The 17791-nt window shown below is 44.8% G+C and overlaps 1 protein-coding gene across 2 annotated transcripts in view; it reads right to left on the reverse strand.

The window, feature by feature from the left end:
- Positions 1-685: 685 nt before the first annotated feature.
- Positions 686-17791, reverse strand: part of hnrpkl (heterogeneous nuclear ribonucleoprotein K, like) — a 28856-nt gene continuing 11750 nt past the window's right edge. The window contains exons 5-17 of one of the 2 annotated variants that reach the window (XM_084324421.1): positions 17356-17399; positions 15876-15948; positions 12600-12632; positions 12038-12151; positions 11205-11333; positions 8672-8994; positions 8132-8185; positions 7727-7766; positions 6979-6994; positions 2906-2938; positions 2441-2508; positions 2014-2183; positions 686-1599 (exon numbers count right to left, since the gene is read on the reverse strand). In XM_084324421.1, coding sequence (XP_084180547.1) covers positions 1569-1599; positions 2014-2183; positions 2441-2508; positions 2906-2938; positions 6979-6994; positions 7727-7766; positions 8132-8185; positions 8672-8994; positions 11205-11333; positions 12038-12151; positions 12600-12632; positions 15876-15948; positions 17356-17399 — 1128 coding nt within the window. In that variant the 3' untranslated portion in view covers positions 686-1568. The remainder of the gene's footprint in view (positions 1600-2013; positions 2184-2440; positions 2509-2905; positions 2939-6978; positions 6995-7726; positions 7767-8131; positions 8186-8671; positions 8995-11204; positions 11334-12037; positions 12152-12599; positions 12633-15875; positions 15949-17355; positions 17400-17791) is intronic. The other variant, XM_084324422.1, reaches the window with a different exon arrangement.

The raw sequence follows: 17791 nt of genomic DNA on the forward strand, positions 1-17791 counted from the left end.
TCATCATCTGCAACATCAAATTTGTCATACATCAAAGGTTACGTTCACACTGCAAGCCTTAGTGCTCAATTCTGATTAATAATTTTTGTTTGGCTGTTCATATTAAAAAAAAAGTTGGCAAATATGAAATTCCAATATGAACTGGTCACACTCCTGAACTGACCAGCATGTGCAAATGAACAATAAAGATAGACATAAAAAGTTGTGACAAATGACAATCTCTAGAGCAGCGGTTCCCAAACTTTTTTGGCTGTGCACCCCCTTGTCACCTCCCGACCTAGCTGACGCACCCCCCAATGGGTTTCTGTTAGAAAAAAATTGTTGCTGGTCTCCGTGCACAGATTTTATTTTTTTATTTTATCTCTTCCCACGGCGACTATGGATAGGGAATTTCTTTATTCAATTAAAATGTTCACGACAACATGGATGCATGTACTCTGCCAGCATGTTTAATATCCATAATACTAAAGGATTGACTAAGAATTTTATTAAATTTTATTGTAAAAAAATAAAAATACATTTTTTTATTGACCACCATTAGCCTTTTCATGTCAGATCCGAGTCACATTTGAGCAAAGAAATCAAGATTTGGGCGGCTCTCGCCCTGCAGTGTCAACGTAGCCATCGTACACAGTAGCCTCCATGTCGCTTGGGTCCTTCTTGGTACAAATACAAAGCACTCGCATTTAGTAAAAGGTGGCACAGAATTTATTTACTCAAGACTTGTAGCAGGTACTACAGATATCACAGGGGTAAGAGAGAGAGAGAGAGAGAGAGACGGGACATGCCACTCATGGACCGGACAATGCTGTGTTCGCCTCCCATTAAACTGCACCTTGAAAGAGTCCGCCTTAACGTGTTAAAAATGCTTACAAACTGACACAAAAAAGGCTTCTGAGAGACAAACGGAATCCAGTATGTCAATGATTATGCACAACCGTGTTACAGCAAGTCCGTCCCAAAGAGTGGCAGAGCTGAAATCAGGCAGAAAATGAGAAAAAGAGGGAGAAATGAACAATCCTCTTTTGGCCCGTCTCATCTCCTTCCAAGAAAATAGTATCAATCTAAACCAATCTTAGCACTCTCATGTGTTACTGTATATACATTTTTTTTTTCATACAGCTCCTTGTCTTTCAATGAAAAACAAAAACACAAAAGAAATTCTTTAAATTTTCATTTTAAAAAAATCATAAAATGTTCCTTACAAAACAAAGATTACATTCTGCATGCTGTACTGAAAAAGGGGGGGGGGGGGGGGGGGCTCACAAGACCTAAAGTTATCACACATACAGGTTTATACTCCTATTACAGTACAATAATCCAGAAGAAAACAAAAAAACAAGCAGCACAAAAAAAGGCTATTCACTCATTGTTTTTGACAGCTTTTTGAGAATTTTCAAAACTTCTCTAAAATAAAATGTGATATATTAGATGAATGATGGGGTTTGTGTGGTAGTACGGTGGGGGGGGGGGGGGGGGGGCACATCTACCCAAAGCAGAGGAATGTAGGCTCTGAATAGAAGGAGCATGATGGGCATGGCAGTTTGGCTTCACTCCTCTTCCCTCGTCTAGAAGAACCGCCCGGAGTACTGCTTCACACTGAAAACAAACGAGCACAAGAGGAATAAACACACTGGTATTGTTCAGAGCACAAGAGGAATAAACACACTGGTATTGTTCAGAGCACAAGAGGAATAAACACACTTGTATTGTTCAGGACTGTCAAATGTGTTCAGAGCACAAGAGGAATAAGGAAAGACACGCTTTGGATAAAAGAGTCAGCTAAATGACTACCGGTAAATGTAAATGTAGGACACTTGTATTGTTCAGGATTTTAGAGCTCAGAGCACACCTCCCCCCTCCTACTATGATGCCAGAATTTCCCCCCAAGGCGATCAATAAAGAAATAACTTATCTTAAACACAAATAACACCATTATTTCTAGTGGACAGCGCAGGTGGGGAACCCCGACTACGACGGTTGAAGGTACAACTAAACCTTCCTCGAACATGCCTGTTCTGCAGCAGGTACTGGGCGTTCTGGATCTGGTCCTGTGTCCCTGTGATGGTGATGATGCGGTCCTCGGAGCCCTCTAGTGGCTCGTCGATCTTGATGGACGCCCCGGACTCGTGGCGGATCTGCTTGATCCTCTGGCCGCCCTTGCCTATGATGGAGCCAGCCAGCTGCCGGGAAAACAGGAAGGACGTTAAGTACGACTTTCTGTAATGCCTCAAACTCCTATCTGGCACGGGGTGTCAAGTAGATATTTAGAAGCCTTAAGGCTCACGTTCTGACCGCCTCCGGCCAAGTCTAATTTCCAATGCAGAGGAGCATATGGCCGTACCTTGTGGCTGCATACGCTCCTCTGCGTAGGAGATTAATTGAAAGCAGCCGTGCTGCTCGACTTGGCCTGAGTCGGTGGAAATGGGCCATTACTCACGTCTTTAGGGATGGTGACTTGTGTTGTGATGACTGGACCTCCTATATCGCTGTATGAGCCTCTTCCACCTGGGGGGGGGGGGGGGGGGGGTTGCCTTGTTACAAACCTTTAATTTTTTTTATTCCAGAACATGAAACAAACATCAAGTAAACACAATGAGACATTGATAACAGGGTATCTGCAGGTTTCAACAAGTTCAATTTAAGTCTTTTTAATACCACTTAAGACCACAGTCAAATTTAACACCAGTTTCACGACCATACTAGCAAAAAAAATTGGAAAACCACATAGCGACACTGAACTGGTGGCTGCACTTGCGCGCCAAATTTAATTCGTGCACGTTCCATACCAGCTCTTGTTAGACGCAACAACCTCCCGACATTTAAATACTTTAACACCCTGCAGATACCCTGGATAATATAAAATAAAATACATTTAAATGAAGAAGAACCATCGTCCACTCACCAGAGGGAAAGGGCTCCCACGAGGAGTTGTTGTCTTTTGAAAACATGGAGAAAAGGAGAAAATAAAACAAAGAATAAACGGATAGATCACAGAGGACAGACACTGAGGAGAGACACTGAGGAGAGACACAGAGGAGAGACACAGAGGAGAGACACAGAGGAGAGACACAGAGGAGAGACACTGAGGAGACACTGAGGAGAGACACTGAGGAGAGACACAGAGGAGAGACACTGAGGAGAGACACAGAGGAGAGACACAGAGGAGAGACACTGAGGAGAGACACAGAGGAGAGACACAGAGGAGAGACACAGAGGAGAGACACTGAGGAGAGACACAGAGGAGAGACACAGAGGAGAGACACAGAGGAGAGACACTGAGGAGAGACACAGAGGAGAGACACTGAGGAGAGACACAGAGGAGAGACACAGAGGAGAGACACAGAGGAGAGACACTGAGGAGAGACACTGAGGAGACACTGAGGAGAGACACTGAGGAGACACAGAGAGGAGACAGAGGAGAGACACAGAGGAGACACAGAGGAGACAGAGGAGAGACACTGAGGAGAGACACAGAGGAGACAGAGGAGAGACACTGAGGAGAGACACAGAGGAGACAGAGGAGAGACACAGAGGAGACACAGAGGAGACAGAGGAGAGACACAGAGGAGACACAGAGGAGACAGAGGAGAGACACTGAGGAGAGACACAGAGGAGACACTGAGGAGAGACACAGAGGAGAGACACAGAGGACAGAGGAGAGACACAGAGGAGACACGGAGGAGACACAGAGGAGAGACACAGAGGAGAGACACAGAGGAGACACAGAGGAGACACACTGAGGAGACACACTGAGGAGACACACTGAGGAGACACACTGAGGAGACACACTGAGGAGACACACTGAGGAGACACACTGAGGAGACACACTGAGGAGACACACTGAGGAGACACACTGAGGAGACACACTGAGGAGACACACTGAGGAGACACACTGAGGAGACACTGAGGAGAGACACTGAGGAAAGACACTGAGGAGAGACACTGAGGAGAGACACTGAGGAGAGACACAGAGGAGAGACACAGAGGAGAGACACAGAGGAGACACAGAGGAGAGACACAGAGGAGAGACACAGAGGAGAGACACAGAGGAGAGACACAGAGGAGACACTGAGGAGAGACACAGAGGAGACACGGAGGAGAGACAGAGGAGAGAGGAGAGAGACAGAGGAGACACAGAGAGGAGACACTGAGGAGAGACACAGAGGAGACACAGAGAGACACAGAGGAGACACGGAGGAGAGACACAGAGGAGAGACACAGAGGAGACACGGAGAGACAGAGGAGAGACACAGAGGAGACACAGAGGAGACACAGAGGAGAGACACAGAGGAGACACAGAGGAGACAGAGACGACACACTGAGGAGAGACACAGAGACACAGAGACACTGAGGAGAGACACTGAGGAGACACAGAGAGACACTGAGGAGACACAGAGAGACACTGAGGAGACACAGAGGAGACACTGAGAGACACAGAGGAGAGACACAGAGAGACACAAAGGAGACACTGAGGAGACACTGAGGAGAGACAGAGAAGAGACACTGAGGAGAGACACTGAGGAGAGACACTGAGGAGACAGAGAGACAGAGGAGAGACACTGAGGAGAGACACTGAGGAGAGACACTGAGGAGACAGAGAGACAGAGGAGAGACACTGAGGAGAGAGGAGAGACACAGAGGAGACACTGAGGAGAGAGACAGATGAGAGAGAGGAGAGACACAGAGGAGAGACACAGAGGAGACACAGAGGAGAGACACAGAGGAGACACTGAGGAGAGACACAGAGGAGAGACACAGAGGAGACACTGAGAAGAGAGACAGAGGAGAGACACTGAGGAGAGAGACAGAGGAGAGAGGAGAGAGACAGAGGAGACACTGAGGAGAGAGACAGAGGAGAGAGGAGAGACACAGAGAGAGACAGAGAGACACTGAGGAGAGACACAGAGGAGACAGAGGAGAGACACTGAGGAGAAACAGAGGAGACACACTGAGGAGAGACAGAGACAGAAGAGACACAGAGGAGAGACACAGAGGAGAGAGACACAGAGGACACGGAGGACTCTGAAGTTGCTAATGTCTTTTTAATTTGGGCCTCACAGGGTTAACCTCTTAAGCCCGAGATATACAGTAAAAGTGTATATTTTCAGCATTACGTTTGTTTACCAATTATTTTAACTGTTATTAGTGAAATATAAGATTATAGAAATCTCAGGGCATTGAGTCGGAAAAACCGGCGCATATTGACAGGAGGAAGTGGCACAGCCAAAAGCGAGTGTAGTCTTTTGAAGGAAGAGACTCTGGGCTTTCGAATTTCGAAAAAACTACCCTAGCCAGCTCACACCAGCCCCTGTCAATCATCTGACTTCTGGATTTACTTTTTTATTTCTCTTATTTTTTGGGATTATCTCCCACAAACCTGAACGTTATTGCCATAAAACAGAACGCAGTTAGTTTCTCTACCTTTCTGTGAACGTCTTGCAAAAAACGGTGTTGCAATACGATGAAAAATGGTGGAGAAATTTACATTATAAAAAAGATGGCAGAATTCAGTACTGTATCTGCAAAACCTTCTGTTTAATCATCTTCCCTTTATTAATTTGCTTAGATTTTTCAGGGCTGGTCAATTTTAGCATGGTGTTATTCAGAGTAAACGATTTAAAAAATTTTTTTTAAATAGAATTGATACTCCTTTGGTTCATTACAATTTACTCAAGCCTAGTAACACACACTATTTCTGACTGATCCATATATGTCCCTAGATTCAGATACCAAGAACATGCAAATGGACCATTGTAATTGTTTATTCTACGTCCTTATGGAATGAGTGACATAAAAAGAAATATATATATATATATATTTTTTTTTTATGGATGGAAGAGCCGCACATTGACGGGGCAAAGAGCCGCATGCGGCCCGCGAGCCGGCCACCCCTGATATAGCGCAATGGTCTGGGGTAATTGCTGCAAAGCTAGTTATAGGGCGCTAAACTAATAACGTTAAATCGTTTCGGCCCTACAAAAGCTAGAGTTAAAAATCTAAATACATATGATCGGTATCATGTTCCACGATGAAAGCATGAAAGGGGGGGGCGGGGGAAGTCGTTTCTGATTATAGATTACCAATAACGGCATTCGTTATTGCAACATCATACGCTGACTGGGTGGATGGCTATGAGAACAAGGCCTGATCAGACTGAAATTGACGTCAAATCGCTCTTACCTGTGGCGGGTTGGATTCCAAAAAGAATTTCCCAGTTATTTGATCGCCATCTGGTAGATCGATATGTCCATTGGCTGATGCTATATTCCTTTACTGCATACTGAATTCGGCGTCGCAAAAAGTATTCCAGGCGATCGGGTTGAAGCCCTTGCTTCAGGCTAACAGAAAAGCTAACCCGGAATGAAAAAAAAAAGTGACACCCGGTCTGCAACAGGGGAAACTGCATTATCGAGACAGCGCCAATACCAGGATCGGGCAGGTACTGCTCTTTCGGAGTCGCGATATGCCGTTTTCCAGCCAAAATACAGCTCTGTGACATTGAGTAGGATATTAAAATGGAATAAAAGCAAAACAGAGTGGTAAAACGTAACGTGGTTGGCCTTTTAAGGATGGCACCCAATCACGTATATAAAACCTATAAAACAATATACGTGGTTGGCCGCGAAACGGTTAAGGTACCTTGTGTTTACTGCACTTTGTGTATACTGTTTACTTTTATTCTTACTCATACTATATATATATATATATATTCAGATTTTTATATTCAGTTAATTATGTTTATACCATTTATTCTTTCCTCATATTTTTATATTGAGATCTAATTTGATTGCCTATATTTATGTCTTACTATTACCCTGTCCATAACTGTACACCCCCCCCCATGCTGCTATGACACCTGAAGAGGATCAATGAAGGAATATCTTATCTCATCTTGGAAAGGAATCCCAACCAGAGAGCAAAATGGCCATCGTGTGAATAATGGTCAAAGGCAGAAGGAAAAACAACAACACTCACCATATCCACCTCCACTCTGAAATCAACAGGACACACAAGGGGGGGAAAAATAAGACACGGTAAGACATTCACATTCAGCACAAGAACCAACTCGCTGTGGTCATCTCACACAACTAACACTCACCATCGGTTCACAAATGCAATATCTGCAGGATCTCTTTAACCCATTCACCGCCGCACTACCAAAACGGTTAACCCTTTCACTGCGACAATACACAGAAGGTTAACCCTTTCACTGCCACACGACAGGCGGTTGTGTGATAGTAAAGGGTTAACCTTCTGTCGTGTGGCAGTGAAACCATTTGCTTGCTGGTAGAACCTGAAAGGCCTCTGTCCAGGAACTGCTTTGGTTTCACCTCAAGTTCCATTCGCTAGCCCGGCGGATCTCTACACACGTACTCGGCTGCTCCTTGGTAACCAAGGAGACGACTGTTGCCAGGCAACAACAGGCCTAAACCAGTGTGTTCGCTTGGTGAAAGAGAGCGCCACGGTGTACGAGTCACTGTGCTTCCACTACACCAGGAAAAGAAAAACACAATTCCCATCCATTCTCTTGACGTAAAAAAAACAATACACTGAAACAAAACATACATGCAATATTCACAAAAACATGCATGCAATATTCACAAAACATACATGCAATATTCACAAACAGCCATCACCTCTGTAATACGTAGCCAGTGCCACTGGTGTTCTGCAGCCAGGGCTAATACAACAACAGACAGGGAAAACACAGAGGGACACCCACCATGCTGTCATAACGGTCCCCTGGCCTGCCTCTTCGGTCACTGTGGATGGATAGGGAAGATGGTTAACATGAAAGTTTGCCTTGGAAGGAAGAGTACCCCCCCCCCCCCCCCCCCCCCCCAAACTATATCCACAGTCATCATGCCAGTACGACACCCTGCCCCTCTGAGCCACCGACAGCCGTAAGCCGTCATTCAGAGAGAGGAGAGTGTGGAGAGAGACACGCAGACTCTACAGATGAGCAGTGACCAGACTCTGAATCAGGGGCCCGATGGGTGGCCGTTCCGACGCCGAGCGGAGAACAAAAATCAATAAGGACTAGAGCAGATAATATTGACAACTGTTTAGGAACATCTAAGCGCTCTGGCGTCGGGGTTGAGGCTCCATGGCGGGCCAGTGTGCTCACCTTGGTCGGTCGTCCATGCTGCCGTGATAGCTGCCGTGGGAGAAGCGGTCTCCTCTGAAAACCACGTCAGAACAGGGGGAAAATGTCAAAATAAAGTCACAGACTTGGTCTAAGGTAGAACTGGGTCAATGTGTTACAGGGCATCTGCAGGTTTCAACAAGTTACAATGTAAGACTTTAATACCAGAGCAAAATGTAATACCAATTTCACAACCATACTAGCAAAAAAATACTGAACTGGCGGCTGCACTTGCGGCACTTCACGTGCCAATTTATATTCCCACATGTTCCATACAAGCTTTCACCAGACACACCAAGCTGTCAAACTACGACTTGAATACAAAAAACATTTCATATATTTAATATTATTTAATCTCCCGACAGCCAAGCATGCCCCCCGCCCCTCCAAAGTAATACCTGTGCAACTTAATGTAAGACTTTTTAATACCTTAAATTGAGAATTATGACTTTTTACTACCCTGCAGATACCCTGAACTAAAGGTGAACACGCTCAATAGACCCGTCTCCTCCTCCTCCTCACCCTCTCGGCGGTGGCGGCGGGGGAAGAGGCAGGTTGCGAGCCCTGCTGCCCCCTCGCACCCCCCTGCTGAGCGGCGGCGGCGGTCCACGGCGGGGGCTAATGTCCTCGTACTCCCGTCTGGAGGAGGGGGGCATGGGTCTGCCGCCACGACCCCCCGGGGGCATGCGCTCGAAGCCGCCACCGCCCCGCCCCCCGCGCATGGGGAACCCGCCGCCCATCGGCCGCCGCCCCCGGTCCTCGAACATCATGGTGAAGCCACCGTAGTCGTACGTCTCGTCGTAGAAGTTGGGGTCGTAGGGCTGGGCGCGGCCTTTGATGGGAGCCTGTGGGTTTACAGGAGGGAGGAGTGAGGAGTGAAGGGCATAGAAACCAGGGATGGGCATCCGTCCGCCAGTTCATTTCAGGGACCCGATAAGACATCAATACTGGAAATCGCGATCAGACAATTGGAATATTCTTTTTGGGATACCTCCTAGTAAAGGTAAGGACTATATGACATCACTCCTACTTTGATCAAACAATGATTTCACATCGATCGCAACGGTCAGCGTATGTAGTATTAAAAAAGAAATGCCGTTGCTGACGATCAGAGCATCAAAAAACGACCCCCCCCCCCCCCCCCCCCTTTTGATGCATTCATGATGAAACATAATACCTATTATATACCTTTGATTTGGAAATAGTAACGTGTCCAGGTGAGCAACGCAAACGCCTTTAGCAAAATTCACATAGAGCTCCATAACGCAGCTTCCAGGAATTAGCCAGGATCACTCTGAAACTATACAATATTCACCACGGGATAACACGCGAACGTATACATGAAAAGATTGACTCTTTTTTACATGTTGGACGATAGATGGTGACTGTCAAATGAGCCATAGTATTGTCTCCATAGCTATAATATAGAATATAGATATAGCCCTGCAAACATTGTGACGCACAGTGAAAATCCCTATCTTTTAAAGCGTGGCCCATTGACTACAAGGATGGATAAAACGGCTGCCGCTGAAAGTGTTAAGAGGCAATCAGTCAATCACAGCGCGATATCGGAGGCACGGCGGTTCGTCGCGCTACGGGTTGGGTGAGGGAGGGGGAACAGGGGATACGACCACAGGCGACCGACCACAGGACATGCCCCACGTTTTTGATTTGAAATTACGGATTTCAACTTTGTTGGAAATAAAGTACACAACAAAATATATAAACTGCACCAGTCAACTCAGCCTTTTAAACTGAAATTTGACATATGTATGCATGTATTACATACCGTGTCATTTTATTTGGTTGTTTGCTTGATGTGCGTTTTAATTATTGCCCTTACTTCTGTGATGCATGACATTTTTTGACCCTTTCCCCAGTTACCCTTTGAGAGGCCCTTTTGTCCTCTCGCCAGACCGTCATTGTAAATGAGAATTTGTTCCTAATTGACCCGACTGATAATAAACATTGGTCTTTTCCCTTTTAGACATTTTAATGCATAAATGTTACACATCGTATTACTTCAAAAATTGTCTGAAAATAATCTTGGGGTCTGTGAAAAGGTCAAATATATTTTATTACAGAACAAATGACCGATGATGATATATACAGGCAATGCCGCAGGATGTATGCACAAGCGAACACTCTCTCACGCAAGTTTAGTATGTGTACAGCTACAGATGGAGTGAAAGTGTCTCTGTTCAGAGCATATTGTACACCACTTTATACTGCACACTTGTGGTCAAGCTACAAAAAAAGCAAGTTTGCGGAGACTTCAAGTAGCTTATAACGATGCCATGAGAATATTACTCAAAAGACCTAGATGGTGTAGTGCAAGTGAAATGTCTGTGGCTGCACGTGCCAATACCTTCCAAGCCGTTTTAAGAAATCTCATGTATAAATGTATCCGTCTGCTAAATGACTGGAAATTAGATCATTCTGGTTTTAACAGACATTAGGCTCAGTGCCACACATTACCACTCATCTATGTGGAGACATTGGCACAGCTGTCCATTTGTGGGACATTGATGTGTATTTTAAGTGATGTTATTTTTGCCTGTTGTGTGTAATTTTATATTAGGTAGTGTAAGTTTACATTTTTATCTTAGAAAAAAATCTGTTCAATATCATCTTTTAAATTGTTTAAAACTATGCTGTCCTCTCACTGTGAGATGACCTGCTCATGTTTTTGACCTCAATATCATAACAGATATATGAACCATTTCTGGTGTTGTTGTTCATGTTCTTGTCATTGTGTTGTTGTTGTTGACATGTTACTGTTGTATGCTTTTTATTTTATTATTTTTTGGCGGGTGTTGTTTATTCTGTTGTTTTTTTATTTTAGTTTTTTTTATGGTTGTCAAAATATCTCTGTATTTTCGTTTTTGCAGACCCCCTGGAAAAGGAGATGGTCTCATCTCAAGGGGTTATTTTTCCCAATAAAGAAATTTCAATTATTATTATATTAACTGGACCACAAGTCCGTATTAAAGTTTGAAAAATTGAATTTTGACTGTGGTGTATAGAACAAAATGGCGCACGGCCATGACGTTACCTCCGACACCAGCTCCAGGATCACTTTGATGCACTCGACGACTCGATCTGGCTTCCCCCCGACCAGCACCACTCTGTCGGTGGATTGAGGACAGCACTCCTGGAACAGCTTGATGGTGGTCTTAGTGTTCTGGGAGGTTAAGAAGAGTCATGAATACACCGGCAGAGCAACGGAGCGCAGGGCAGGTATCTGCAGGTTTCCACGACTTTTTAATACCAATTTCACGACCGCACTAGCAAAAAAAACACATAGCAACACTGAACACACCAATTTAATATCTTGTGCATTTCATGTCACTCTAGATTGACATTGGTCAAGAAATGTCCACAGGCAGAGTGCAGACGCATGCAGGTCAGTTCAGGAGCGTGACCAGTTCACACTGGAATCTGATATTGGCCACATTTTAATAATGTGACCAGCCAAACAAAGAAAATAGGATCTGAGCAATAAATCAGAATTGAATGCTAAGGCTTGCAGTGTGAACGTAGCGTTTGATGTATGACAATTTTTAAATATGTAAGTGGCCCAAATCAGAATGGAAAAAAATCATATTCCATGTGATTTGTGCGGTTCACACTTGAACATGATCCAAAGAAAATTAAATAATAATAATAATCTGATTTGGGCCTCTTTTTTTGCCTGCAGTGTGAATGTAGCCAAAGAGGAAAAGGCAGCGATATAATCTGCAGGGCTAGCAATACATTCGAGCACATTTACAAGAGAAACTTCCCCAAGCGGATTATTCATCTACAGCCTGGACTAATGGCGCGGAACAGCTGGGTGAGGGGCCCCGGACGTCCGCCTCCCTCCCTCCCTCCCTCCCCTCGTCTTACCTCTCTCAGCTCCTTGATCTTGGCACCTTTCACCCCGATGATTCCCCCGGCCAGGCTCTGATGGATCAGCAGACGCAGCTCGCAGTCAAAATCAATGCCGTTGTAATGTTGGTACTGAGGAGTGAGGAGAGGACGAGACGGATCAGTCGGGTCAATAGGAGCCTTTAAGTCTCTGTCCAACACCTCAAGAGGATTACAAACATGTAAAGGCAGAGCGGGGAGTTTCACCGCGGGGTCAGCGGTGGGGTGGTTTGGTTATTAGGGCCGGGCGAGGTATTGATATCGGTTTAGCGTATACTACGCGTGTCGTCATATTGTGGGATATATTGTGAATCTTCACAGGCAATTTTTGTTAAGTTAACCCACAAAGTTATTTCTGAAATATAGTTGAATGAAAATTTGTTTCATTTTGAGACTGTATGACAAATGCCTTTAGCAGGCAGTCTGATATTATGACGGGGTAACTGCATGTTTCAACAAGTTAAATTTAAGACTTTTTAATACCAAATGAAAGACTTTTACCTATTAAGGCCTTAAATCAGGAGTCTCAAACTCAATTTACCTGGGGGCCGCTGGAGGTAGAGTCTGGGTGAGGCTGGGCCGCATCAAATATTCCACAAAAAAAGGGTTTCAAGTATTAAAAGAAAAGTACAACTGATCCAATCTTCAGCAATAACATTTCAGAACATGAATGGTTCTTCAGAACATAGGCTTCTCAGTGGTGTCAGTGGACTCATTCACAGCTATGAAAATGCACTGTAAATTTTTTTTTATTCTATCACAAAGCTGTTTAATCAAATCACCAGCCAGTATTTCAGTTATTCTGGTTGCTGTGCGATCTGAGGGGGATTTGCTTTTGTTTGCCTTCAAACATGGTCTCCATCACTTCAGTCATACGTTATTTTCAAATTGCTACAGTTTCTTGGCATATAGTCACATTGGTTTGGTGCTGGGACTCAGGATGAACGCATATTTTTCAGTCCATTCACCTTTGAATTGCAGTCGATTTTTTCTTTTACTGACCATCTTTGAAAATGCCATATTTTTCTGCTGGCTGCCTGGTGGCGAAACTAGGCTACTAGTAGCTACATTTATCTCACGGAGATAAAACTGGGAGCGAGTTTACTGTAGATGCGCTGTCAACTCTGCTCTGACTGACTGAAAGAGATAGACGACATGCAGTCCGTGAAGACCTGCCCTACTCTGCATCTGATTCGCAGACTGTGGGTGAGGGGGAAAAACACTGACGGGACGCTGAATGTGATTGGACCAGACCCGTACACAGACACAGACAGTGGCAGTGCAGCCGGACATGCAGAGCACTGCTCGCAGTCAGAGGAGATAGCGAGGATGCATTTGCCTTCCACTTTACTTGATATCACTCCGGAATCACGTTTCAACTAAGTCACTAACGTGACGTTGCTGTCATGAGCCTGCGCTAGGGTAGCCAACAAGTGATAAAATAAATAAAACGTCCAACTCTCGCGCAACGACTCGGCAAACAGTTGCGCACGGGCCGCATTAACACTAAACTTTAATGTCAAGTAGGGGGCGGCAAAATATCATCCCTCGGGCTGCAATTGGCCTGCGGGCCGCGAGTTTGATACCCCTGCCTTAAATTGAGAATTATGAATTTAATACTTTTTTTATCCACTTTGTCTCCTTATTTTTCTCCCATCCCAATTTCCTAGTTCCAATTCTTCCCTCCCCTGTCTTGAACATTGCTAGACTATGCCTCCCACTGGTCGGCTGTAGTGAGGATAGAAGCCTTGCATCACGTGTCCCCTCCAGTACATGAGGAGGCAGCCTGTCGCATCTTTTCACCAGACAGCTTGAACTCTGTGGCGAGGAGTAACGCGTGGGAGGCTCACGCTGCCCCCGATACTTCCTGTTTCTGCTGTACAGGTGTCACCCAACCAACCTGTAGGAGTCGCTGTCCACAACGTCCAATTCCCACCCACCGGCTTTCCCACCCTCTAACACTGCCAATTGTGTTAGTATGACGACCGGCCAAGCCGGTAGCAACGCCGAGAGCTGGGCTCGATAACAGCATCTCCTGCGTTAGTGGCGAGCGCCTTGCACACTGTGCCAACTCAGCCGCCCAATACTTAAGACTTTTAATACCCCCACAGATACATTAGATGAGCAAATTGATCATCCAGGGCAGGGGTCAGCAACCTTTTTGACATGGAGTGCCTGTTTGAAATATAGTTGCAACTAGTGTGCCTCAACAATATTCCATGAATCATACATTTTTTCTCTCTCATAATCAGGTATTTTTAATGATAATTTGTACATTATTACATCATTATTGTTATTGTTATTATTAACAATATTATTATGATGGTTGGATCAACCCTAAATCTGAGTTGGGGGGGGGAATGCAATGTAGACAAACAGCTGCATACAGTGTGACCATTTCACTCACATTTGCCCATTCATTTTTGGACACATCACACACCATCGGTGTGTGTACTGTACGTGTGCTGTCATAGCTCCACCTACAGGCCTAATGGGGAACACCAGGATGTGAATGGAGGGTGAATGTGAGGTATATCGTGTAAATAAGTTTTGATTGATCGCAAGACTACACTGTAAAAAAAATAATAATAATAAGTTACCAGAACCAGTTTTCAATCCATAATAAGTTAACAGAAAAATAAGTACACAACCACATTATTTCAACCTAATAAAACTATGTTTATTGTCATTGTTTTAAGAACACAAGTTGACTTGGTAATACTCACATTTTGAGTAAAAAAATTGCTTTTAACATGTGCAATGTTCAATGAAATAGAAAAATAAATAATAAAATTTGTTGATTAATCCCACTGGTCACAATGGTGACCGTAATAATGTTTTTGTTATAAGGCTCTGCAAATGTTACTGAATGATGTAGCAATGTATTTCCAGCTAAATTGAAATAATAAACAAATAAAGGGTCTCAATTAAATATGTGGCAGTAAAAAGAACCTGTGGGAGGATTTCAACAAGATGAATGCGACAACAGTACAAAATATTTCACTATAATATTTCAAAGCAAAAGAAAAATATATATATATATATATATATATATATACCTATATTTTTTTTATAATACTGCTGCCCCCTGTGCCTATGAAAATGCCCCCGCGTGCCTATGCAGGTTGCCTACCCCTGATCCAGGGTATCGATCGGAAAAAGTCCTTCTGAATGTAATTTTTCGTCTCCTCAACCTAAGAAAAATACGTTTTATACATTTAGTTTCTTTACAAGACTGACAAGTGGACTGACCACGAATTTTTTTTTCTAAATTATTGAAAACTATCGCAGGTTACCTACTAGGGGTGTGGAAATGTCTCGATTGTAAGATGCATCTGGATTTGCTCCACAACTATAAAGCGCCCTACAAATCAAATATATTATTATTATATTATTAAAGCTAGTGCTCTGGCCATGCATCCCCTCAACTCATAGAAAATACAGCATGAGGCTATTCTAAAAGTATTGATACTAATAAAATGGAGTATTGAACCGTTTTTAACAGCTGGGTATCGAGATACCTTTCTAGTATCTGTATCATGCAACACTAGTAAAGACATTTATTTTGACAATTCTGATTTAAGGACTTTCTAAATAAAAGTTAATTTATCTGACTGCTTGTATTAATTGATGAAAAAGTAGCCATGTGCAGTAATATAGATTATAAAATTGAGGATGTAGTTTATTATTGAGCTGCATTGAGATGCATCGTAGAATCGAATCGTGAGGCCAGTGAAGATTCACAGCTCTATTACCTACTTGCAACTTTGAACACTTGGGGGGGGGGGGTATAAATGTACCAGAGACACCAGCTCACCTCCTCTAGAGTAGGGATGATCTTCAGCAGAATCTCTCCGATAGTGTCGATGTCCGCGCTCACGCTCAGGATCCTGGAAGAGGGAATCATTTTGGCCAAAAGGAATTGAGGCACAACAAGAGGGTAAGAGAGGGAGAAGAAGGTAAACAAGAAAGGAAAATTACTATAAAAATATGAGAGAAAGGCAGACCAGCGGACATTTACAGAGAGTTACAAAAAAACAAAACAAAGGATATATATATAGAGGACAGCAGCATACTGTACACGTCATCACGTTCTCCCCCAAATACTGGACTGATTTAAACAAATCAGCCGACGTCATGCACTCAATCTGATTTCACATTGAACAAAGAAAAGACAGAAAGAGGCCTGAGAATGGGGGGGGGGGGCGGCTTTGAGAGTGAGGCGCTAAGACCGGCCACACAAGAGTCAGGAGGGAGAGTAATCTTCTAGAACCGTCCCACCACCAGCGAATTGGGGGGGGGGGGGGGGGGGGGGGGGCAAAAAGGAAATGAAACAACAACTTGCCGTGACGGCCATGCCACCGGCACACCTTCTCGACGAGGGGGGGGGTAGAGAGAGAGGGGGGGGGGGGGGTCTGGGGGAGGGGCATGGGCAAAGAGGGGGGGGGGGGGGGGCAGCAGAAGAGAGTAAAATAAAGAGCAGGGGCTGGGGGACAGGAGGGGGGGGGGGGGGGTAGTAACCAACAACTAGGTGGCACAGGACAGGAGAGGGGTGGGGGGTATGAGTGGTTTGGCAGGTAGCTCTGGTCTGATGGGGGGCCTGAGAGAAACCAAACAGAGATGCAGCACAAGAAAAAAAAAAAAAGACAGTGATGAGTGACAGAGTGGGGGGCGGGACTTCCAGCAGCACTCTTTCAGAGATCATGAACAGCCATGTTGAGAACATTGGGGTGGGGGGAGGGGGAGGGCGCAGGGGGGGGGGGGGGGGGGGAGGGGCAGAAGGGGTTGCAAGGGGGGCCACAAAAGGACAGAGCAAGAGATTAAAAATGAAAAAAAAAACAGATGTCTGCTTTCCACAAATTCCACGTTTAAATCAAAATACCACAGCGAGGAAAAACAACATCCAAACAGCTGTGAGAGTTTAAAAAAATACATGATTAAATGGCTGCGTGGGTTTTGGATGATTCGCCGCACGGGACAATTGACTTGATTCTAAAATCGGAATGACAATTTTTTAATTTGTTATAAAAAAAACACCCAAATCGAAAGAGTGATACCTAAAAGGGGATGTTGGGTAGAGGGTGTGGGGGGGGGGGTGGAAAAGGCAGAAAACTCAAAATGGAACAATACACGTCTAGAAGTAGGGGAGAGGGGTTGGGGTTTGGGGGGGGGGGTAATTGTACTACAATTTATGTAATAAAAAATAAAAAAGTTAAAATGAAACAGAAGGCAGGTTATCAAAGACATGTGTTGCTCTGTTCTAATCAGGCAGTGAGGCAATAACTGGTGGGACATACCGCTCTGGGCCACTGCTGTCAGGGACTGATACACTGGCATTGAACTGCAGGGGCCGAGGTGGTGGTGGTGGAGGAGGTTGGCATTGGGCAGGGGCATTCAATCACAAGATGTCAAGTTAGGTGCCCGTTTAGGGGTGGGGCACGGGTTTATGGGCGGGGCCAACCGGGAGTGTCAGGTGGGCGGGCGGGCGTTCAGGGGCGGGCGGAGGTTGGGCCAACGTCAAGGTGGGCAACGCAGGAGGGGCATGTAGATCCAGTACATGGGCAACGGAGGAAGGTGGCCAAAAATAACAAAAAACAAGTAAAGGAGAAGGGAAGAGGGGGAGAAGGAATACATTTTAATTGAGAAACACGCTACACTCCATCACTGCACTTTGACCCCAAGGGAAAATTAAGAAGGAAGGAAGAGATTTTTGAGACTGGTGATGTAGAACAG

The sequence above is a fragment of the Notolepis coatsorum genome (genome assembly GCF_963971535.1).
Source record: "Notolepis coatsorum genome assembly, chromosome: 11".
In the NCBI taxonomy this organism is placed as follows: Eukaryota; Metazoa; Chordata; class Actinopteri; order Aulopiformes; family Paralepididae; genus Notolepis; species Notolepis coatsorum.